General features: G+C 46.1%; 1 protein-coding gene and 1 pseudogene across 1 annotated transcript; one reads left to right on the plus strand and one right to left on the minus strand.

Moving 5' to 3' along the window:
• The first annotated feature begins 2775 nt into the window (after positions 1 to 2775).
• On the plus strand, positions 2776 to 2916 carry LOC144135622 (U2 spliceosomal RNA; annotated as a pseudogene).
• A 9113-nt stretch (positions 2917 to 12029) lies between these two features.
• LOC144134912 (carbonic anhydrase 1-like) lies at positions 12030 to 13148 on the minus strand. The gene has a single exon (XM_077667719.1). It carries the CDS (start codon positions 12990 to 12992, stop codon positions 12174 to 12176), a length of 819 nt encoding a protein of 272 aa, XP_077523845.1. The 5' UTR covers positions 12993 to 13148; the 3' UTR covers positions 12030 to 12173.
• Between the last annotated feature and the right edge of the window lie 11945 nt (positions 13149 to 25093).

The raw sequence follows: 25093 nt of genomic DNA on the forward strand, positions 1-25093 counted from the left end.
ATCCTGTGCGATGCGAACTCGCATTTCGGCGTACCGCGCCGCAAGTGAGCGCACGTTTCACTGCAGGATGGATGGTATGCGTGAGGAAGTCCGGCGGCTAGCCACCATGCTGGCTTATCTGTGCGGGAGCACCCGCTGCTTCTAAGCAAGCCCGGTGTCCATCGGTGCCCTCCGGGAAAAGTGCGCTGAGAGCGCGCAACGCCAGCTTTAGGCGCGCGATCTCCGCGTCCCGTGCGTCAGGGGGCTGGCCATGAGAAGCGGCCGCAGGCTCGGGCCGCGCTGTACGGGACGCCGGGCAACCGGATCGCCGCTGCCGCGGCCGGCGCTGCCGTTGCTTCTGTGACTGCTGCTGCACGGGTGTTCCCCTCACGGCCTGCGCAAAAGAGCGCGCGGCGTCTGCTGATGTTGCTGGGTTGGGGCCGCTGTCTCAGCCTCGACGACGGCTCGGACAACCCTCCTGGACATCGGTGCCATGGATGTGGCCATTAATGTGGCCACGTGACGCTCTCGCTGCCAGTGCGGGCACGCTGGGTCAATGGCTGCGTGCCGCCCCCCGCAGTTAATGCAGCGAGGCTTGCTCGCGCAGGTACCAGGCTCGTGCGGCCCGCCGCAGCGTGTGCATCGGGCAGGAGCACGACACACCTCAGTGGCATGTCCCAGGCTGGCGCACTTGGCACACTGGAGCGGCCGGAGACGGCAGGGGCGGACCGCGAGCCTGCGCTTGAATATGGTGAGGAACGCCGGGGGTGTCGGTGCTGCAAAACGGAGAGCGAGTGTGCTGCCCGACAGAGACGCCGACACCATCGGTACCGTTGACTCAGCCGCCGCTAGCAGCTCCTCCGCCGTCCTGCGCCCGTCCACACCGAAAACCGGGCCGGATCTTTGATTCCGAGGAGGAGACTCCCTGGCGCAGACCGGCACGCCGCGGATGACGGCCGTGGCTAGCAGGGCATGGAGAGCATCGCTGCTCCCTGGGTCCACTGCCACCACATTCCGCCGCATGTTAACCCGGAAGGGCGAGGACGCCCGGGCAGGATTCGATCTCCTCGGCCAACTCCCAGCCCTGTTCCCTGGTTAAGGCGGTGCCCCGATTCGCCGGCCGAAACAGCACCGTCCGCACCAGGCTGAACGGGACCTCCACGGCAGCCGCGGCTCGCTCCAGGGCAGCTCTCCGACGCCGCTGCGCCTTGGTAGTGATAATGCGCCACGGGACCAGGCTGGCCCCGGAATCAGCGTCGCCGCTGCCTGCGGCGCATTGCTGCGGCGCGGCGGAGTTGGACGCGCTCGCTGCCAGCAGACGAAGCCCCAGCCGCAGCCTGGTCATGTGCGGCAGGATTTGGTGAGGTCGCATCCGGTTTTCTTCCGGACGCCGTCGCCCCACCAGCAACAGCAGGCGCATCAGCAGCAGGCTGGAGGTGGGCTCCATGGGGCTGGTGCTGGGAAGGCCCTGCTCCTTCGAGTGTGGAGGGAGAGGGAACAGTGGCGGTGGGGGTCTTCGAGCTTCCCGCTTGGCCACCGCGATATCCCTTTTGGTTTCCGAGTCCCTCTCCTCCTCAGACCCCGTTGAGCGTCGCCGTTTTCGGAGAGCAGACTCGTCCATTGGGGTGCACATGCTCTCCTTGGCTGCAGGTGTCCGCAGCAGCAGCATCAGGGGGAGAGGGCATCACTGCCAGTTTGCCAGGCGTAGCATTGGCGGCAGGAAACGCAGAGGTGGCCAGAAATGGCGGGGAGGGAGCCGCCATGGAGTTCTGCGTCTGGTGAGCGAACGCCATGGCGTCCCTCAAGGCTAGAACACGTGGGTCCGCCGGCGACACGCCCAAAGTCCCGATGACGGACTCAAGGTTCTCCGAGGTGGTGATGAGCGCCGCCGTCAGGCACCTCACCGTGTCCCGCGGATCAGCGATCTCGGCCTGCATTCGCCGAAGGGTGCTGGACGACCTTCCTCTGGACGGCGTTCGTCTCCGTGATCGTGAGCGTGAGCGGCCTGCCCTGCGTTGCTGATTGTCACCGCCGAACACAGGCCTTCGCTCATTCACGGTGTCTGTGGCCTCCATGGGGAGACCCCGCAACGCCGCGAAGCCTTAGGCCCAGCGTCCGAAGGAGCAGAGAGCTAAAAAACACGTCCGCTCGCTTCGAACGCCCACCGAAGAATCCAGGAAGTTAAAGAAGAAAGGCATAAATTGGTGCCATAGTGGAGGGCTCCGGAATAATTCCGACAACCTGGGGATCCTTAACTTGCACTGACATCGTACAGCACACGGGCGCCTTAGCGTTTTGCCTCCAAAAAAACATGAACTTGGCTCTACGGAGTTGATAATTAGGTCGTTATCGTGGCTTCACGTCTAAAGGTTAGCTAGTGCGGCATTTAATTCTTCAAACGCTTATCAGAAGAAAAAATTGTGTCGGCGCATACAGTATACAGTGAGTGTCTGCGAGGTAGTGCGGAAGATAATTTGAATTCCAAAAAGCAAATCGCCGAGAATGAATTATCTGGGGCACCAGTTAGAAATTGAGCCCACCACAAACGCCGCATCCTAATGGTCAAGTAAATAAATTTTCATAAAGGTTAGTTCAGGACCAGTTAAGCAGTGCGCTTCAAGTTAGGTAAACAATCTGTAGCAATTGTTCGTGTCGCAGGCTTTAGTAAAGTCTAAGAATACAGAGCCAACAAATTGTCCATTGTCCGCTGATTGTTTAATATAGTCATATTGGTCCTTTTCAATTGTTCACTGCTCCTAGTGATTTAGGCCGCGAGTGATGAGGTCACAATAGCGAATGTCCGGATCCCGTAGAGTATCTTGTACGGGTCCAATTGGACTTATTTTTTTGGAAATGTGGCGGAAAGTTTGAAGGTTGCTTCACTTCCGCCACCGGTTGGCCCGGTATTGCACTGCCTCCGGGATCGGCCTTGTCTTTAGCGCGTCTTTACTCTCCTGTCTTTCTATCCCATCTTTCAACTCTCCAACTATCTGCACGTGGTAGCGATTGTGGCTCGGCTTGAGCCAGTGAGCAGGCCTGTGCATTTTTCTTTTCTTCTTCCTGCCAACAACAGACAGACAGATGAGGCCACGATGATTGCTATGGCGCCACTTACTCGCTTCATATACCCTACGTCCATGCTCCATTGGCGGACGCGCGCCGGCGAATGGTGGAGCACCGCGAATGGTTTGACGTAGCTGGCGAGATTTTTCCGGCACTTCTTACATCTCGTTTAACAAACTGTGCTTTGGCTGTGCCACAAGTCGCCGAAGCATGGTCCCTGCGACTGGATGCAGCTGTGCTAGGGGGCTCAGTGGCAGCATGCAAGCAGACCTGTCATGTTTGTCATTGTTTTATGGCCTTCCCTCTCAGCAAACTGTGACTGACGTCACTACGAAATAAAACGGAGCAAATTACGGCTGAAGGTAAAGCCAGCTGCCGTACTTCAAAAGGACCAGATGTCCATGTAAAATACATGTGTTCGGGACGCAGGCGGTGACAAAGTGACTCTGCTCAACCGCGAGGAAGCAGCTCGCCTAGCGCGAGTGGAGGGCTGCAAGTGCAACCAAGTGCGCCCCTCCACGGTCGCCGGAGCAAGCAATCCCAGGAAAGAGGCCTACGTCTGCAACTGCCCGCCGGCGAGAAGCAAAAAAACGGCGGCGAATCTTAAAAGGCAGCCAAAAGGTGAGCGAATAGTACAGGCTGTTTCACAGGTACCAATCAGCCAGTACATTCCTTTGTTAATTTAGATAAACGCATGGAGTGGCTGGTGTCTTGCAGTCGCACAGCTTACTCCTTTTCACAACTGACAAAAATTACAGTACAACTGACAACCTGTGCATAACACAACATATGCATCGTATCGAAGGTTTAAGAAAATGGGGGGGGGGCATTAGGTGCATGCGTTGAGAGAAGTGATGACTGCTTACTGCACATGCGCCATTGCTACCGATTCTCGCTGGCTGTCAACGGCAGCGCTTCGCGAAACGCGGCGGCCTCGAGCTCTCAGTTTCCCTCTAAGTACCAATCAGCCAGTACATTCCTTTGTTTTTTTAGATAAACGCAAGGAGTGGCGTCTTGCAGTGGCAATACTCGTGCCTTTTCATAGCGGACAAAAATTAGACTGCAGCTATCAACCTGTGCACAACAAACAGCAACGTCTAGAAGTTCTAAGACACAATAGACCTTAAGCCGTAAAAGGTCATTAATGTCATGGCAGACAAAAATTAAAAACCCCAATCCTTTTTATACAATTAGCATTTTAAACACTACTGCGTGGTCACATAAGAATAACACATGAGCAAAAATGGTGCCGTAAACTTTATGCAAAACTGCTGATTTCTTCCAGTGTTTTCGCAGCATTAGCTCCGATCCAGTCGATCGGCAGTGCATCCACCTTTTGTCGCTGAACGTGAAATGTAACCCTTTTTTGGCACTTACTTTTCAGTGGGCGTTTCTTTCAGACGTGGTAGTCACGAGTAGGAGAAGTTACTCTTTCATTATTATTCGGTATACCTCGGTGTCACAGAAATGATCCCACAGCAGTTGCAAATGTAGCCACTGAGCTACCGACCAAATGTACACAAGTAAACGGGTCGGTAAATATTATTTTTATTACCATGATAACAGTTGTACACTCCATTTTACAGCAAAACACTACTTTTATGTAAGCGCTCCTAGATTTTTCGCTATCGAGAAAAGAAACTGCACATATCTTGTATAAATTAAGCCACAAGCAGGCACCCAAAACCTGAGTTCTAAGACGGCCGCTCAAATGGTGCTGTAAATCAGAGCACCCTAGCCAACAATGTCGTCTCGAATACCCTGCGAGAGAGCACGGGCGCTGCGCTGCCGGCCGCTCTTCTTAATTAAGGACGGTGCTCGTCCAGCAAATTCGGACACAAATTTTGAGAATCGGAAAATTGTGATACTTTAATGAGAATATTGAATGTATTGGCTCATTGTTCTGGTATATAAAAAAAAATCTTTTAAAGTCTGCCCATTGGTTGTATCGCACAGTAAATGCTGCGATAGAAAACCAATGGGAACGGTTTTGGCGATAGCAAAAGCGTTAATAGAAAAAATTATTCAAGAGTGCCGACGGGTGATCTCCAGGTAAGTTGATTGTTTTATAGTAAAATCTTACATTATACGAGAAAATTGCGTACATAAATGGTTTCCCGTTCAAATATCCATCTGTCCAGAACTACTGGGTATGAGATACGACGTATAAAATAGCCAACATCAGACAAGGACATGAAAGAACACACACGAACGTAAACTTGCAACAGTTTATTGCGGAAGAGAGCCTTTAGATGTATATGACATGGCGATACATTGCGCAAGCGCGGAAGACAGTCAATTGTTAGTGGCTTCTGAGCTAATCTAATTCCTTACGAGATAGCCCAGCAGAGGGTTTCGCTATGCAGTTATCACATAACCTATCTGTCATTATTGCTTCGATTATTTCTCGCATGAGTTTGCAAGTGCTTTTGACAATAACCATGCATACTTGAAAAAGAGGTTTGCACTTGCACCCACATTTTCTGCAGTGCGCATCTAAAAAACCACCTTTCTTTTCTTTAACATTGTAACCATGTTCACGAAGGCGCTCGTTTAAGCACCTTCCACTTTGACCTACATACTTCTTTCCACATGTCAATGGTATGCTGCACACAATAGATTCCGTACATTTAACGAACTTAGTTTGATGATTTATCTTGCACCCACTCTTTGTAGCAGGGCCTGGTCTCGTCAATCTGCAGAGTTTCTGCAGCTTCTCTGGAGATGAAAAAATGACTCACTTTTGCCCGTTGTCCAACCTTCTTCAAGCGGTGGGACAAGCCGTGAGTGTACGGAATCACAGCCAGTTTCTGTTTATTTAGTGAATGGCACGGTGGTAGAGCATGAGGGTAACGGATCTCCTTAAGGAGCCTTTCTAAAACACTTACAAGGATATGCATAGGAAAACGGGCTTCAATTAGCCTCTGTACTTGTTGGGCCAAACATTCGGTCATTAGGTGAGGGCAGGATTTTTTTATGGCGTTTGTGAAGCATAACTTGGCAATGCCCCTCTTGACAAGTTTGGAGTGCGAGATTCATACGATAGCAGTGGATTCTTGGCAAGTGGTTCGTATTTCCAGTAAATCTGATCGTCTTGAAATAAAAGTCAGATATCAAGGAAGCTAAGGCAGTCCTCTGATGGAAATTCATGGGTAATGATAAGAGGCGATAAGTCTGCACGTACTACGTTTAGTGTGTTAGTGACAAGTGATTCGAAGGACCCAGAATCACAGTCAAAAAATATTAAAGAATCGTCAACATATCTAAACGCTTTTGTTACATTTAAGTTAGTAAGGGGGCTACAAAGGCCTCTGTCAATTTCGGCTAGAAATAAATCACTAAGGACGGGTGCAATGCACGACCCTATGCATATACCCTGCTTCTGCAAAAATGGCAGTCCGTCCCATTGAATAAAAGTGTACCGAAGGTAAAGGCTGAAAAATTCTAGGAAGCCACTGCTCGACGTACCCGAAGCATGCTGAAAAGGTATGACTCCGAACTTGTCAATACAGTTCTTAAGACAAGAAAGCAGACTAGCTTGCGTTAACGAATAAAACAAATCCTTAATATCTAAAAAGAAACCTCTTAAGCGCTTGTGCGATGAAGACTATGTAATCTATGCAGCATAGGAATCCTTTACAAGAAAGGGATCATCTATTTGCAATAGGTTGAGCTTTTCTTGGAGAAACATAGCAATAGATTTTTCCCGCGTATCATTTTCAGAAACAAGCACCCTGAACGGAGCGCCCACCTTGTGCGTTCTTGCACTGAAAAAGACGTCAAGGTGATCATACTTTGTTGTTTCTATGCCTTTAGAGAGCCTGTCCAGCTGCAGCCTATTGCACAGCGTTTTGGCTTATGCTTTCAACTTAGATGTTGTTCGTTTCCGCAGAGGATCAAAGGCATTGGAGACAGCTTCCAAGGCTTTTGCATTGAACAGCCCATGTGACATAACTGCAAAACCGCCCTCCTTGTCCGCAGAAAATACGCAAAACTCGTGGTCCCTCAAGAACGACAAAACGCGTTTGACAGATACGTTCAAGGCGTCCACACCCTCCGATACACAGAACGAAATGTCATCCGCAGAGACACGTCGAGATACCTGTCGTACAAGAGAAAGAAGTTCCGGAGCGGTCCTGTTCTTGTCAATGGCAAACATTGATCCCCTTGAGAGCGCATGGTGCACGTCCTCTGGTAAGCTTACACGTTCTATGAGGTAGACAGGCCTTTTGGTAGCGGGATGCTTCAGAGGAAGACGGTCGCGAAGCTGCTTGAGTTGAAGCTGCCAGAAGAACTCTGTGGTGCGGTCGGTCAGGGGTGATAGCTCTTGAAACCGTCTCTTGGCGATGATAGGTTCTGCGGAAGAGCAGACTTGTAATTCCAGTAGTTTCCTATGCAACCGGGCAAGCAGGAGCCATTCAGATTTTTGAATCTTGCAAATACGAATCCCATGGCCGATGGAAGAAAGGAAGCCACCAAACAGGCCTCGGACGTTGTCTGGTAGAATCTTGTTGCGCATACAGAAGGCAAGGCATCTGGCTTCGCAGACAGCGCTGGCGATGATGGTCACTGTCGCTGTAGGGTCACGGTGAACATGAAGAAACATAAAAAAATCCTGCCCTCAGCTAATGACCGAAACCTTTGCTCAACAAGTACAGAGGCTCATTGAAGCCGGTTTTCCTATGCATATCCTTATAAGTGTTTCTGAAAGGCTCCTAAAGGAGATCTGTTACCCTCATGCTCTACCACCGTCCCATTCACTAAACAAACAGAAACTGGCTGTGATTCCGTACACTCACGGCTTGTCCCACCGCTTGAAGAAGATTGGACAACGGGCAAAAGTGAAAGTCATTTTTTTACCTCCAGAGAAGCTGCAGAAATTTTGCATATTGACAAGACCAGGCCCTGCTACAAAGAGTGGATGCAAGATAAATCATCAAACTATGTTCGTTAAATGTACGGAATCCATTGTGTACAGCATACCATTGACATGTGGTAAGAAGTATGTAGGTCAAAGTGGAAGGTGCTTAAACGAGCGCCTTCGTGAACATCGTTACAATGTTATAGAAAAGAAAGGTGGTTTTTTAGATGCGCACTGCAGGAAATGTGAGTTCAAGTGTAAGCCACTTTTTCAAGCATGCACGGTCATTGCCAAAAACACTTGCAAACTCACGCGAGAAATAATCGAAGCAGAACTGATAGATAGCTTAGGTGATTACTGCATAGCGAAACCCTCTGTTGGGCTATTTCGTAAGGAATTAGATTACCTCAGAAGCCACTAACAATTGACTGTCTGCCGCGCTTGCGCAATGTATCGTCATGTCATATATATCTAAAGGCTCTCTTCCGCAATAAACTGTGGCAAGTTAGCGCTCGTGTGTGTTCTTTCATGTCCTTGTCTGATGTTGCGCTATTTTATACGGCATGCACTACCAACAAGCCCAAACCGCTACCTTATTGTATGAGATATTTTTCGCATCAGTTACGTAGTAGCGAATGAGGATTACACTTTCAGACTTTGCGGGGTAAATCTTTCATGCAATGAGCGTGACAATATGGAGAAAAACTGGAAGTTATTGATGATGCCGTGCTAAAGAAACAGATTTATTGTTCTGATTCTGAGCTAACTTTTTTAAAGGTCGTCATCATCCAGCACGCTAAATTTTCCGCAGAGAAAAATCCTCTCCCGTGAATCTCATGCTAGCCCTGCTTAGAACCTTTAGCGGCCATGCCACCTCAGAAAATTCTCCGCAACCCTTAACGTTTGTTATGGAGTGCGTATATATTACCACAGGCCAGTTTGAGATTTAAACTTCTGTGCCAAGGTAACACTGTCAAACGATGAACATTGCATTAGAGGATATGGGTCAAGATTAAACCGAATTGCATAATTGCAGGTTGAAAGTGCACCGAAATCTCTGCAGGCATATAAATAATTGGTTTTTCTGCGGAAGGAAATGGCACAGTATCTGTCTCATATATCGGCCGACATTAGAACTGCACCATAAGGGAATGGATAAAGGATGGAGTGAAAGAAGAAAGGAAGAAAGAGATGCCGTAGTGGAGGGCTCCGGAATAGTTTCGACCACTTGGTGATCTTTAACGTGCACTGACATCGTACAGCACACGGGCGCTTTAGCGTTTTGCCTCCATAAAAATGCAGCCAGGAGACTTCAATTTCTCCGCTATCGATATTCTGTCCCGACAGTTTGCACAGAGCCCGCGAATTTGTACTCACCAGCTTAACTTGACAACCTCTGATCCGCTGCGAACAATTTGATGAGAAATTATAACAAGTAATAAATAAGTTACAACCATTTGTAAACTATACAGACAATAACGGCTGTATTACAGAAGCAAAGCTCAAAAGCAGACTATATAGACAAAAGTTGCTTGTTCTGGCCAACACAGCCCTCGCTTCTTATGCGCTACTAATCCTCAGTTTACATGACCTAACGTTCTGTTTCACTTCGATATTGTTAAAGGCCTCTTTACCCGGAAAATTTGGTGTTGGCGTTGTCGGCGTCATCAGTGAAAAATAGTGTTGCGTAGGGGAGCCCAGGCGGCCACTTGCCGGATATACAGCCTCGTAGGTCTCGAGACATTGTGGAATCATCACAGTCAGCACACCGGATTGTGCGAAAACTGAGTAGCGTGGCAGGTGACTGCTAAATTATTGGTTCGTCGTGAGCGGTCGCTCGGAAAGAGCAACTTGTGCTGCACAAGCCCCACCGGTGGCAGCGCCAACCGTCGAAGTGCAATGGTGCATCCCTTAACCGCTGCACCATTGCAGAAGGTATGGTGTGAGGACTTCCAGGGACCTATGGTTGCAAAGTTGAGAATAACCATAACCACATATTTGGGCATTAACTCATTATCTCTATCGCGTCACATCGTTAAGACAGAGCTTAAGTATTCCTTACAATTTTATTTCATTGATTCTTCCGTGTGCTATCCTTACAGCCCCAGAAGAAAAACCTGCTCCAGATGACCACGCGATGCATCCTGCGTCTAGAGGCGGAAGCTCTGGAATCAAGGAATCCCTCTGAGCACTTTTCTCGGGGACCGACTACATATAGATTTTTTTTATAATAATCTCGAGCTGAATATACATGTTCTGTTTACTTTTGTGTTATATTTCTGGAAGACAGCGATAAGCGTCTATACTTATACAAAAAATATGCTGATGGTGTAGGCACCCGCATGCTTTATCGCCATTTGACCACTTGTGGTGTTGATGTTTCCTGCTCATAATTAACTTTAGCAATTTCCTTAAAGTCTTGGTTTAGGCTCAGCCTACTGCTCATTTTTTAATGCTATTGTGTTTTCTGCTTGATATGCTTTGTGATACGCTTTTCCTGCTAAAATCTCAAGTGGATTGGCGGTATGTGCAAATAAAACAAATAAAAGCATCGTTCGCATAAAGGAAACATCTACATAATCAGATGTGGAATTCTTTATTTCTACACTTGAAAGTTCTTCCTCAGAATCATAGTGGCTATTTTAAACAAACAGTAGCATCAAAAAACTTTCCGGTCTTTTCTTTTCCTCTCTGGCTTTCTCTCACAATCTTGCAGCTGCACGTCGTTAGCATGGGCAGCGCGCAAAGAGTGATGCTAAGGTGCCTCTAGAGCACAAGCCTGCTCAAAGCGAGGAAATTACGGGAACGATGGAAGAATTTCCTGCAAGGCACACTGCATATCGCGCCCCTTGGCTAGATATGCAGTGTGCCTAATAATCTGGCCTGCTCACTTGTGTTCGAAGCAATAAGCCTATAGTACGTTGCAGTGACACCTAAAATGAGCTGCTATATGAAAGCGTGTACTGAGTCCTGTTTTGTGCATGTATTCTATGCTGGTTTAACGAGTATTGCTCGATCTTACATCTGTACAAAGCAGGAACAGACATTACTGATGAAATGGTGCATGCCTTTGCATGCCGTTTCAGGGACAGTTGAAGCCTCGTTTGGCTTAAACGGCTCCGGCGTCGTCTGACATTGTAACCAATATCTCCTGCATTTAGGTTATGTTATTGTATAAGGTTGCCCACATGTCCGAGTCATGGTGGAAGGAAGAGATAGGAAAGCCCACGCTGTCCAAGCTGTGCTCCAGAAAACAGTAGTAGTAAGTAGTTTATTTAATAATAAAAAGGAAAGAAATGATTTTTCTTAGCCCCCGAATCTGCGAACGATGCTTAAGCACCTGAGCTGGAACAGTGGAAATAAATGATAGTAGGCAGAATGGGGAAATGAAATGAAAGAGATGAGGGGACAGGAAGAGAGGGAACCAGAAAGCCTGCCAAAACTCATGTTTTTCACAGGGAGGATTAGCAGGTTCGCTATGATAAGGAGACCACAGGGGGAAAACGGCAGAGTTAGGTGGAAAGATAAAAGCTGGAAATACTTTTTTGAGGAAATAAAATAGCGCAGTAACTGTCCCGCATATCTAGGTGGACACCCGAACTGCACTGTAAAGAAGGAAAAAATAGGGAGTGCAAGAAGAATGGAGAAATATAGGTGAGGCCTTTGTCTTGTAGTGAACACAGTCCTACCGATGATGATTATCGCCAGAATAAACACCGAAATATATGGAGGCTATACTCAAGTCTTCTGCTTTCGCTGGGATCCCGTTATGGCCTTACACATGCAGAACACTTGTTTCACTTCACGGTGGTATTACGCGCTACTCTTAAGAATATTGTGCAATATTAGTTTTGCTCATGACCCATGTATTTGAGCTATAGTATAATCATAGGAACTCGGTGCAATATGTTAAGCAGAAAATATTTCCTGGTCCTTCATAAATCCGGCGTGTTAGAGGTGCCGTATTAGCCACATTTTTGAGATCAGTACCGATATCAGCAGCGTAAAAGTTTGGAAGGAGCTAGTGCACACCATTTATTAGCGCAATGATCCGTAATAGACATGCGGCAATTATGCCGGTATGCACAAACATGTTACATATTCACTCAGAAATAAACATCGTGTAGCCATTTCTACACAGAGGTTCGAATTTCGGTTGTATTTATCTAATAAATTAAAAAAAGCACACAAAATCTCCCGCTGAATGACAGAGCTGCTAGTCAGTGATAGTGGCTGTTTGTCACAATTCCATCGAGAAGAATTTTGTTTTCTAGAAGTTAGCGAGCTCGTCCAAAGGCTCTCGTACAACACGACCCCTCAGGGGCTGCGTAGCTCGTGTGTTTTTGACAATAAAACCGTCGCGGGGCGCCAGGATGGTATCACTGTGTGACGTCAGTTTCTGGAATGCTTGCAGCTGCTGCAAAGACACTTCGATAGCTTCCTTGTACACGATCCATGTCACGTTCTCGCTCCATGGCGGGCTCGTCAGAGATCCCTCGTATGTCCAATACGAACTCCTATCAGGAATAAACGAGGTGACGTCCAGATGCTGCTCCAGTGCACACTTCTGTCCTTTGTAGATCACATTAGACAAGCAATCGACGATCTTACCCACTTCTGGATGAAGGCTGCCCTCTTTCAAAAAGACACCCACCACCTGCAGCCCCTCCTCAGCGAAGGTGGCTTCGGCTAAACTTTTATGCCGGTCAGCATTGTAGTGAACCAGGTGCAGCTCGCCTGCGTAGTGCTCGCCGTCCACAGTGTGTTCGCTGCCGTGGGCGATGGAGTTGCTCCAGTGGCCGTGGAACTGGGCCAGCTGGTAGTTGTAGGCCAGAGGTCCTCCGCGAAGGTTTGGTCCCGGCGCAGCGACGCTGACCTCCCAGCCTCGGCCTGTGTTCAGGATATGAGTGCACCTGAGACCCGTGTTGGACCATTGCAAGTTCGTCTTGTTTAAGGATGGATCCTGCAGGACGGTTTTCCGCCTGATGTCGATGGGAGATTGCTTGTCACCAACTGACTTCTCGTACTGCAACCAGCAGCGACACAGCCACGTTGGGCACAAACATTTAAATAAACACATAGAGCTCATTTTTCGCAGAACGTTGGTTGACGTATCTCGAGGAAGATGCACAGAGATGTCAGCCTTGCTTGCCTGGAGTAGTGACTGATCTGCTCTCGAATAGACGAGACACGTCAGGCGGGGTTTTTGCAGTCTCGTAACCAGCGTAGTGATCGGTCCCCAGATGGTCTGTTCTTCCTCCTCTTTCACGTCGGATATCATTCCCCCACCCCCCCGTGCACACCAGGGGAGTGGAACTTTAATTGAGGGAAAAAGAGGTATTAAAAAATAGATTTTCAAGTGCATAGTGTGCAAACAGAACGATCATTTTAGTGATGTAGCCGACTAATACAACGTCCTATATCTGCGCTGGCTTAAAAATCACGACAAATCGATAGGCGACGAGCACATACACGGGTAAAGGGCAATTCTAATCTGGGAGTTTAAATTGCGGCCTGAATGAACCACGGAAAAGGCATGGAGTAATCGTACCCAACAACTCGGGTACAATTTTTGAGCGATAATTCTTTTATGAACACAATTTTTTCAAATATTGCAAGGTTTCACTATAACAATCAATTTATCCCTAGATCACTCGAAGGGGGTCTCGCATTTTTTCTATTTCAATTTTTGCTATATCTATTGCATATATTTCGCTATTCCCGAGAAGATTTCCCCGTTGGTTTGCTATGAAATTCTTCACTGCTCGATGCGATTGATGGAAGCACTTTAAAAGAAATATTTTTCTACATATCAGAAGAATGAATCATTACCGCCCCTAATTCAACAATAGTATCATACAATTTTCTTATTTTCAAAATCATTGTCCTAGAACCTTGGACATGAAATGAAGGCGTGATAATCTTTCTTTAGGTTTTTTCATTCATTTTTGTTTTACGGGAGCTCAAGTTGCAATCTCCAGAACCTATAGATGTTAACAAAAATCACCTCTAGAAAAGCGACGGAACGAGGCTAATTTAAAAAGCGTGAAAATGATAAATGCACAGCTCTGCGTGAAGCGGTCACTCAAAGAAGAAGCTTCAACTTTTTCAAACGACATCTCTTGCCTCAGGACAGAACAGGGCAATTCTAGTTTTTGTTTGCATTACAGACGATTGTGCAAACAATAATCAGTGCCAGCAATGTTCACAAACGACACAAAAGAAAACGAACAAAATACGGCATGTAAAAAAAGTGCATCGCATGGGATGTTCACAGAAGATAGATGCTGTGACCTAATGAGCGGCGCATTGCAACGCATTGCAGCGCTTCTTTTTGAAGCACAAGCGGAAATGAAAACTAGCGTAGTCACTCATTTTACCTTTAGTGCCAGGTGAACAATGTTGAGTATATTTGATGACATCGATCTTCAAATGCCGCAGGGTCTCCCTAGCAACCCAAAAGACGAACTTGTATGTGTGAAGGACCCAATGAATCAAAGAAGCTTCCCTTTCGTGATCTACTAATGTCGCTCAAACAGGATAACAAAGCATAAGATGTGGACCTTCGCACCAACATCGCTATGATGTCAGGAAAGGCAGTCGGACTTCCAACGCGCTATCAGAGCTCGAAATTAACATTGGTCATGTTGCGAAACATACACTTATTTACGCGTCGGCATATTGAAGCCATTCACAAGTAAGCGACAACGAAAGTCATAAGTAGGACATAGGATAATGTAGCCGAGCAACTAAAAATGCTCCGTGCGCCTTTGTTTATGAGAAATGACCCATCAGTTTTTTTTTCCAATGTAAACAAGCGACCCGCATCGGCGCATCAGCGTCATTGTAGTTATCCTTAATTTTGTTCGATTTTCTTAGCGACTTGTTTTCCCTCAGACCATAAAAATTTCCTTGGCATGACAGGTTTTCTTCGAACACCGAAATTTGAAGTCGCATGCAGCGATATTTCATGCATTTCTTTTCTCAGATATTGATTCTCTGACTGTTTTCGGGTATGTCGACATTTTTCAGGCAGGAAAAGACACCTTTGTAGCTTAGAAAATTGAATTTAAAAATTTTCTTGCTGCTACATGCAGATTCTTCACGTCTACTTAGAAAAGAACTGGCTGCCAATGATTTCTAGTGAATGCTGATAGCCTAGCCCCTAGATTGCGCACCCAAATATTGGTGCTGGCGAATGCAGTTTACTTGCCAATGAAGGTTAAACCTGTGTTCCACTTTAAAGCGTTATACTTTCTTAGTTTGATCCTCAGTTACACGTAGTCGGCATCCAGAGTTGACATCCACAGCACACCTGCCTCGGATCATGGAGGAAAAACAGCGGCGATGAATTAGATTCAAGAGGGAAAAAGCGATTTCTTGATTTCTTCACTCTCCATTCTATTGAAGTTTTAATTATATTCCAACTCTGAGTTCGTTGCCTTTCTTTCCCCCATCTATTTCACTTCTGATTCTGTTTTAGTTCAAACTACGTAATTACGTAAAATTTGTCACGTACATAGATCGTAGTGAGTCCTCATACCACAACCGGCGCGATAGAGTTTCTTACTGTTCACTAGAAGGAAAGCTCCCGGCCTTTCGCTTCATCCACCGTGGACGCCCGAAGCATGTCGGGAAGACAGCACACCGCATTGACATCTAGTGGCTGGTTGACTGTGCTACGGGTTAAATTTTTGGTTCTTCAATTTCGCTTTCATCATTGCAGTTTTTCTGATGTTTTGTGCGCTTTGAGGTTGTCTAGTGCAGGTAAGCACACAGTTCATTTGAGATCCGAAACATCCGACGGCGCTTGACTCCAAGTGACCATAGCCCAGTGTCTGGTGGCTGCTAGGCCGAACGTCCGCTTGCTCTTTCGGTGGGAGCCATTTACGCAGCAAGCTGGGTTTTGCTCTGCGGCAACCTGTGCTACATGTGCATTGAAATGTGGAAGAAGGCAACCAGGTTTCTCGTGAACTGAGAATTCGGCAGTCTGCTGCCGTGGCCACTCTGCACAATGCTCGTAGGAGTCTCGGAGACAGTTTAAATGTGCAAAGTATTTTGACAGTCGCAACTTATGTTAACCGTACTCACCGAGGATTGCGTTTGATTCATTTCGAAGACTGTCGGTGCCCGCGCTTTGCATGCAGAAACGACTTCCACTTCTCGACTTAATTCATTCAAATACCAGCATGTTGCGCTTGACAGCATGAACACGGCCCTCACTTCTTGTGGTAGGAGAGGTTTGCGCATCTTAATTCATGTTTCTCTTGGCCAAATCTGTAAGCTCAGCGCCACGTCGACATGCCGAGAGCCAGCACTTAGTGCGCGCAAAGTAGTTTCTCATAGGAAAGCGGAAGCTCGGCCAAGCTTCTCACGGCCCGAAAGTAGCCTATGCACAGAGGGCGTGTCCCGCAATAGCAGACTACACCAACATTGGACCACACCAACGAAACGTTTCTTTCTCACAATCCACAAACAGAAGCTCCTAAAGCGTAGTATTTTAAGCGCTGACATTTTTTTGAAAGAATATTCGCTCTGAAGAGTTTGTCTGTTAAATGAAAAAAGTTATTTTCCACGGTTAGCTGTATTAGGTGGCATGAACAGAAAGCCCTCTCTTGCCATGAGCAAATTCGGTGATCATTAACGCCTATTTTATTTTCTGCCCATTTATTGAAAATGAACAGTAAGGATATTTTATTAGAGCACATATTCATTGCAGAACCACGCTTCCTTAATGGGAACATATAATTTGCGCAAATTTATATATCTGAAGTCGTAGTTATGTTTTATGTTCAAGCCAAGTACGCTATGTTGTCTTCCCAACATTCCCTCGGTGGATGACGTGCTCTTTAAGAAACCCGCATAACCGGTGGCGCCAGCTTTCCCTCTAAGTAATATTTACAAAACTCTATGACCGGCGCAGTCGCGAAGTGGTTAAGCTACGCACCACTGCAGTGGCAGGTGGCTGCTAGAAACACAGCCACCGATGGGGCTTGTGAGACCCAGGTTGCCCTTCCAGAGCAATACAAGCAAGAACTTTTTTAATTCGAGCAGCTCCGGCAAGCCTCATTTTTGCACAGATTGCTCCCTTGAAGGCTGTGTTTTGCACGTGGGATGGCTTTTGTATGAGTCATCTCTTGTTTAGCCATTTTCATGTTTACCGCGTCATTATTAGTCCGGTGTATCCCTCCTCTCGCCTGCAAGTAGGAAAGGGGGTGGTTAACTTAAACTGACGGGGGAGGGCGCCGACACCGACGCCATCGGACAGTTTTCGCCTGCATAGCCCTCCTAATTCTGCGGCATTACAAAAGCAGTAAAGAGCGTCACATGACATTTTTGAAGCCCACTCTTCAAAAATATTTTGGCAAGCATAATGGAAAAGAGGCCCTCTCGAAAGGAGGCAGCGGTAGCTCCTAGCCAGCTTTCGGTTCCGCTCGCTGGATGGATGGACGGATGAAAAAAACATTATTTGTGACAAATTTGAAGTGCCCTTGGCCCTTAGGGGTAACTGGGCGCCATGGTCGATCCTTGATCCAGGATGCCGCACTTGACTGCTGCCATCGGGGCTCAGCGTACGAGAAATCGTTGCGCTTCCTCGTCCTGGCTGGCCAGCAAGTGCTCCCACTGCGTCACACTCGGCTGATCTATTCTAGGCTCTATTCTGCCTTAAGGCAGGTCCATATGACATGCTCGAGCGTAGTTCTACCCTGGCACCATGGACATTCGTCTGCATATTGTGTAAGGAAACTCTTGTCTAGTTTGTGCAGGAGCTGGTAGGAACCGGTTTGTAGCCTGCGCCAGTCTACCACCTCCTCTTTGGTTAGCCTTTTTGTTTTATTTACATATACTGCAGTCCCGATGGGGCTATTGCAGGAGTGGGAGGAAGAGAAGAGAAAAAAAAAGGCAGACAGGGACAACATATTCAGAAGTGAACACCATTAAAATACAGAACAGAAATGCAACAGACTAATCACAGATTTGAAACAACATTGAAAAATAGGTTTGGTTCCAGGGAGCGTATATCACCGGGTAAAGAATTCCATCGTTCGATAACACGAGGAAAAAAACTAAATTTGTACACATCAGTGCGCGCGTGAATGGGTGTTACATTCAATGGGTGGTAGCTCCTTGTAGATGAAGATGCTGAAAAATGCAAATACTCAGACAGTGAAGCAAAGCGGGATGAATTAGCAATACCATAAAAATATTTTAAACACTCATTGTCGCGGCGGGTACAAAGGAGGGAAAGGCCTATGGCAGGAAGAGTGGATGAAGGTGAAATATTTGTCATACCATCGGCAAATAAACCGTACTGCTTTCCTTTGGACGGATTGCAGCTTACTGATATCGGACTGTTTATGAGGATTCCAGATTATTGACCCATACTCCAAAAGTGGACGAATTAAAGCTTTGTATGTTACCAGTTTAGTTTCTTGGGGGGCAACACTAAGTGTACGTTTTAGATAACCGAGCCTCCGCATTGCATTATTGGATATTGTATTAATATGCTTTGACCAGGACAAGTTAGAAGAAAAAAGAAGACCTAAATATTTGTACTCGGACACTTGATTCAGAGAGTTATCTTTGAATGAGTAGGTGTAAGAAGATGGTATTGTGCGATTACAGAATGACATGTATACAGATTTACGAAAGTTTATTTGCATTTGTCATGTTTCACACCATGAGCAGAATGACACGAATGACTAAGTTGCGCGTGATCCTCAGGGGTGTTAATTGAACTGTATATCACACAATCGTCTGCATACAACCGAATTTTGGAAATATTATTTTTTGGCAAATCATTAATGTATAATAAGAACAACAGTGGTCCGAGCACGGATCCTTGTGGTACACCGGATGATACATTAACAGTTTCAGATGAACAGGAGTTGAAAGAAACATACTGTGTACGATTAGAAAGAAAGCTTGATGTCCAGTCTACCAGTAACGGGTTTTGACTATTGCATTAAGTTTACAAAGACATTTGCTGTGGAGAACGGTGTCGAAAGCTTTAGAAAGGTCGATAAATAAAGCGTCGATTTGTGAGCCCGTGTCGAGGGAACTAGCAATGTCGTGCGTGAATTCTACAAGTTGTGAAATGGTACTGAGCCCGCGCCGAAACCCATGCTGAAATTTGCACAAGATATTGTTAGCTTCAAGAAATTCTGTAATGTGCTTATGAATGATATGTTCTAGTAATTTGCATGAGTGTGAAGTTAACAAAATGGGGCGATAGTTGGACAAGATTTGGGTGCTGCCAGCTTTAAACAGGGGGAATAACTTTTGCAAGCTTCCAGGCAACGGGGACGGTTGCGGATGATAGCGATTTCTGGAAGATGGTAGTCAAATAGCGGCTGGTCCAAAGAGAGTAACGATGCAGAAATACATTAGGGATACCATCAGGACCACTACTTTTTTTCGCATTTATGTTCAGAATGAGGTTCAGAACACCTTCGACGCTTATTGAAATATCATCGACAGAACATTGAGAGTTGCTAGAAAAAGTAATCATTCTAAGGTTATTTGTTGTAAATACCGACTGAAAATATGTGTTGAAAGTAGTATCTATAGCTAATGAGTCACAGACCGACTTATCATCAATAATGAAGGTATTGGGACTAGTGCTCTGTGGCGATATGGATGCCCAAAATTTGCGGGGATTGTGTTTCATTAACTGCGGCAAGGAATTTCTGTAGCAAAAATCTTTTCCCGAGTGAACTTTGGCACGGAGTTCTTCTTTAGCGTCGCTGAACTGTTGCAAAAGTTCAGGGTTACCATTGCACTTGGAAACGCGTAGTCTGGCAACACGGCGAGAAAGATGCAGTAGGTCTCTTGTTATCCAGGGCATACTGTGGTTTTGCTTTTTAGTTTTCAATGGAACAAAACGCTGAATACAGACCTTCACAATGTTCTCGAAAAATGTTACTAAAGAATTCACGTCACATGATATGCTGAGGTGCTGAAACTGTTCAAATGCCTCACTTAATAAATCCAGGATAGGCACGTCGTCTGCTCTACTGAAATCCGGAAATGTTGAATAAGTTAGTTTTGAGGAAGGAATAGAACATGGGATCGAAACAAGAACAGCGTTATGATCGGATATCCCCTCGACGACTTCGCATGTAAAATTCGTCGCGAAAAGATAAGAGCTTAAAAACACCAGAACCAGTATTGCCGAAGACCTCGTGGACTTATCAACTATCTGTTTTAATCCAAATGACAAAGAAAAATTGACAAGTTCATTACTGATTGCAAGGTCTTGACCAGTAATGGATAATGTATGCCATTGAATTCCGGGAAGATTGAAGTCTCCTAAGATAATTATATTTGGATTGTTGATATGATGAGAATGCAAGAAGTTACTTAAAGAATGCACGTGGTGTACGGAAGTGCCTGGTGGTCGATACACCGCACCGATAACAAATGATTTGTTACCTACGTAGAGTTTGCACCAAGTTTACTCTATTTCGACAGGGACCGAAATTTCAACAAATTTCAGACTAGACTTAATGAAGAGAGCGACACCGCCTCCTTTCCCATGCTGCCTGTCCGCCCTAATTACAACGAAACCTGGAGGAGTTATTTCAGAGTCAATTATACCATCATGTAGCCACGTTTCGGTGACCGCAATGACATCAGGCGAATGAGTTAGGACTAAAGAGATAAAATTTGGAAGCTTGTTTACTAAACTTCTGGCATTGATGTTCAGAACACGAAGGTTGGCGGCGGTGTCCCGTCAGTCAGAATCTGCGGGTGGCTTGGCAGCAGTAGCATTAGCAGCAGCAGTGTCCGGGGGCGTTGATTTGGGGCTGGGTAGCATTCCCACTGACCCCTGTATTAATCGAGTATGCCCGAGTACGTGGGCGCAGCAAGGTCGAAGTGTTGCAAAGTGTTGACCTGCTTGGTAGACGTAACCTCGAGCTAACTCGTCTGCTGCCACGTTGCCCCTCATCCCATCATGTCCCGGAACACATACTACACTACGTTTAGTGTTTATATATGTTGTCGTGTTTATGATATGCTTGGCAATGCTGTCAATCCTGCCTCTTGTGCACTGTCTGCATGCTTGTTTGGAGTCAGTCACTATAGTGAAGTTTTGTCCTGTTGCGTTGCCGTGAGATATTGCCAGAGCAACGGCGGCCTCTTCAGCTGCCTCTAAGCTTGGGTTGTTTACCGTTGCGCTGGTTATTTGTTTCCCTCCTTCCTCTGTTACACCGGCGATCGTTTTGCGTTGGTATCGGTACTTTGCTCCATCCGTGTAGACTACGCTGGAATTGTCGCTGAAGTCCCTGCTGAGTGCTCGGACTCTGGCTTGTCGTCTTTCACGGTGTATATTGGAGTCCATGTGTCTGTGCATGGATCTTACCAGGATGTTGTTCCTGTCTTCATTATTAATCTGTTCTTTGTCTCTTTGTGTGCCCAGGGAAGCCCTAATTTCACCATTAGGTGTCTTCCCGTTCTGGTTTGAGCGAATATCTCTAGTTGCGCACTATGTTGCGCCCCTCGTAGTTTGCCGAAGCTGTTCGATACTCTCAGTGCCATTATCTTTTCTTTTGGTGTTGACATTGGAAGTTTGAGCGCCGTTTTGTACGCTTTGCGTACTATATTGTCGATTTGTAGAGTCTCCTGTTTTATTTGGTAGGGGAGACTGTATGTTACCCTGCTCGTTGCGAGGCTGTCTATGAATATTAGTGTGCACTGTTCTCTCATCCCTTTCTTTTTACTTGTGACTCTTCGCACGATTCTGGCGGCTTGCTCTGTTGTATTCTTAAGAGAGGCGATGGTTTTGCTACATCGCCTTGTGTTTTGCAGCCACATTCCAAGCACTCTGACTTTCGTTTCATAGATTCAGGGTGATTTGGAAGTCGTATTTTTGTGTACCTTTTTATTTTTACGTATTCTAATTTTTCTGCTGAGAACGGTAGTCCTCTGGCCCTAGCGTATTGTTCAATATGATCTATCGCTTTTTGTAGCCGCTCTTCTTTTGCTGCTAGGAAGCTCGCGATTGTTCATATTGTTATGTCATCTGCATACATTGCGTAGCTGATGTTTTCTTTTTCGTAGAGTGCTTTCGTGTGTCCTATCGTCGCTACGTTGAATAATAGCGCTGATATTACTGAGCCCTGACGGGGTGCCCTTGCTTGGCATCGTGAATCTCTCATATCTTATATTTTCAATGCCTATCGTAGCCATTTGATCCGTCAGGACGGCTTTGACATATCGGAAGGCCCTGTTTTCCCAGTTTATGTTATCCAGACCTTCCATGATGGCAGCATGTCCCACGTTACCGAAGGCTCCCTTTATGTCTAGCGCTAGTACTATGTGTTCTCCACTTGGTATTTCAGTGGGGACTTTCTCTTTTAATTGTAGCAGTGCGTATTGCGTGGACAGTCCCCTTCTGAAGCGAAACATGGCATCAGGGTAATATCCCTTGTCATTCATGTAGTTTGTGATCCTTTCATTGACCACTCTCTCGTATATATTTCCTGCGCGATTGGCCTGAGCTTTTTGATTTGAAGTCATTTGCCCGGATTGGGTATCATAATTACCTCTGCATGCTTGCATTCCGCCGGCACGATTCCTTTTCCCTAGATTTCGTTTAGATACTTGGTAAGTTTGGCGATGGCCGTGTCTGTTATGTTTCTAATGACAGCGCTATTTATTCTGTCCTTTCGCCAAGCAGCGCAGGTAATCGGCCCAATATTGCAACAGGATGGTTCCATCCTCGTCCTTTGTAGGGCCGGCCGGGGTCAATACGGTTCAGTGATCTGGAACCCTCATCATACCTATCTTATTAACATGTTGGAATCCATACAAAATAAGGCTGCTCGATTCATCCTTTCCCGTTACTCTAGATACCAAAGTGTAACAGCACTGAAAACATCGCTCCATCTCCCGCCTCTGGTCATGCGCAGAAAATTCAGCCGCTTATCTTTTTTCCACACTCTTTATTACAGCAACACACCATTTGTAAGTTCACATCTTCTCCCGGCACCGCACACATCGGCTCGTGTAGACCATATCAAGAAGACTAAACCCATTTTCGCTCGGACAGAACAATACAAGTACTCACCTTTGGTCCTGGCTATTGAAGAGTGGAATTCGCTTCCGTCTAGCATTGCGAATATCACTGGAACATCATCATTTCAAACAGCTCTTTGGTCATACTTAGAAAATTCCAATGTAGAATGATGTGCGTCTTTTTTTTTTCGTTTGCTTCAGTGTGTGCGTGTCGGCCCAAACGTTCCTCGAAATGTTAGATGCCATCCTTTGTAACTTCTGAAGGTGTAATTTTTGTTATTTTGATTTGTGGGATTTGTTACATGTGCATATTTCCAAGCACCTGTTCATAGCCACTTTTTCCTATTAACTTGTACCCTACTTCTTAACTTGTTTATTTCTGTGTTCAGCCGTTTATGTTTTGTGTTGCATATTTAAGTTTTCCTTGATGAATCCCCCCCTATGTAATGCCCGCATTGGGCCTTTAGGGTATTGAAATAAAAATAAAAAAAAATATTGGGCCATTTACCTGTGCTGCTTGGGTCCGGCTGCCGCATTCTTTTTGTCTTCTCCTGTGGCTGCCGTAACTTCCTCCTCGATGACTGGCCTATCTATCTCGGGGTTGTCTTCTCCTGTGTATTCTTGATCTTGTTTTGGGTGTGTGGTTGTGCCATAGCATTTCTCCCTCGCCTGTGTTAGTCTCTCGTTCCGGCGACGGTGTGGATTAGTCGTTTCGTGGACTTGCCGCATTCCGTTTTGGTTTTTGTTGGGTCTATCAAGACTATTAGTATATTCCAACTTCAATCCATGCCTAGTGTTCCTCTAAGTGTTTCCGTGAACTGATGCCAGTTTTGCGTGGCGATGTCTGCGCGCTCTGATGCCTATTAGGTTAGTTGGGCGATCTTCAGCTTCAGTTTACTGTTGTGTTTTTGCTGTATCCATCTCCTGTTAAGGTTTCTTCGTGCTTCCATAGGTGAAGAAAGTGGCTGTCTACGTCTGGGTTCTGTTCCATGCGAGCAATTATCTTCGTGTATTTTTGTGTGGCATTCGTAAGCTACGTGCACCACTCTTCTAATTTGGTGTTCGGATTGTGGTTTCGTGTAGTGGTTTCTGAATGCTTCCCAGTCGGTGATTTTGGCAGTCCCTAGACATCTCTTTATTTCTGGTGCGGCTATTTCTAAGCTAATGATGAAGTGGTCGCTCCCTAAGGTTTCCATTCTATTTTTCTATTGGATATTCCGTTGTGTTTTGAGAAGGCAAGGTCAGGCGTGATGTTTTTGCAGACCCTGCTGCCTATCCTCGTCGTAGTTATGGGGTAGTTAGCTAGCTACATGCTGCATTTCTCTGCGCTTTCTGCTATTCTTTTTCCTTTAGCATCAATTTTTGGTACCTCCAACCAGGGATTGCCGCATTAAAGTCTCCTAGGATGAACATTGGGTTCTGTCCTGCCATGTCGCTGGCTTTTTTGAACAGCTCATTTATTCTGAGGTTCTTTTGTTTTGGAGTCTGTACACTTTCATGATGAAAGCGCTGTCATCCGCTGGTTTTTCGGGTACAATTTCTAGTACCATGTCGCTTAAGTCCGTATCCGTTATGTTGGCTTTGCAGATTGTCTAAATTGATTTATGTACTAAGCTGACGGACTTGCCGGTACCGTCTCCATCATACATCTCGTATCCTGTTAGGTTCGTTCTAGCCCTGGCCCCGTATTCTTGGATAGCAATGATGTCCGGCGGTTTTTCTTGGTTCTTTATGAGCTGTATTAAGTGAGTTTGTTTTCCCTTTATTCCTCTACAGCTCCATTGCCATATTTTCAAGCTTCCTTTCTTGTTTAGCATTGTGTGTTTGCCATCAGACATTTTGTGTTCTTGCTTCCTGTTCTTCGGGATGGACGGGCCTATTGCTCATGTGCTCGATCATGCGTTTGCTGTGTGCTTCCTTCGTTGTAGTCGTAACTTTCCCTTTGATGTAGTTGTATTTTCCGTCCATTTCCTCGAGGTCTTGACGGACTTTTACATGGTGTTCTATTGCGATTACAGTTGCTCTCCCCATCTCCTGATCTAGTTCTTTGATTTCTTGTAGTTTTGATTGATGATTAAGTCAAAATGTAATAATTTGCCCGCATAACTGGCTTCCAGGTATCCTTTTTCTTCTTCACCTCCAGTTGTCCGCGCCATCGTTGTCGTTTTC

Source organism: Amblyomma americanum, chromosome 5 (genome assembly GCF_052857255.1).
Source record: "Amblyomma americanum isolate KBUSLIRL-KWMA chromosome 5, ASM5285725v1, whole genome shotgun sequence".
In the NCBI taxonomy this organism is placed as follows: Eukaryota; Metazoa; Arthropoda; class Arachnida; order Ixodida; family Ixodidae; genus Amblyomma; species Amblyomma americanum.

Excerpts from the sequence above, each read along its gene's own strand:
- LOC144134912 (XM_077667719.1), bottom strand. The coding sequence starts at position 12,992 with ATGAGCTCTATGTGTTTATTTAAATGTTTGTGCCCAACGTGGCTGTGT.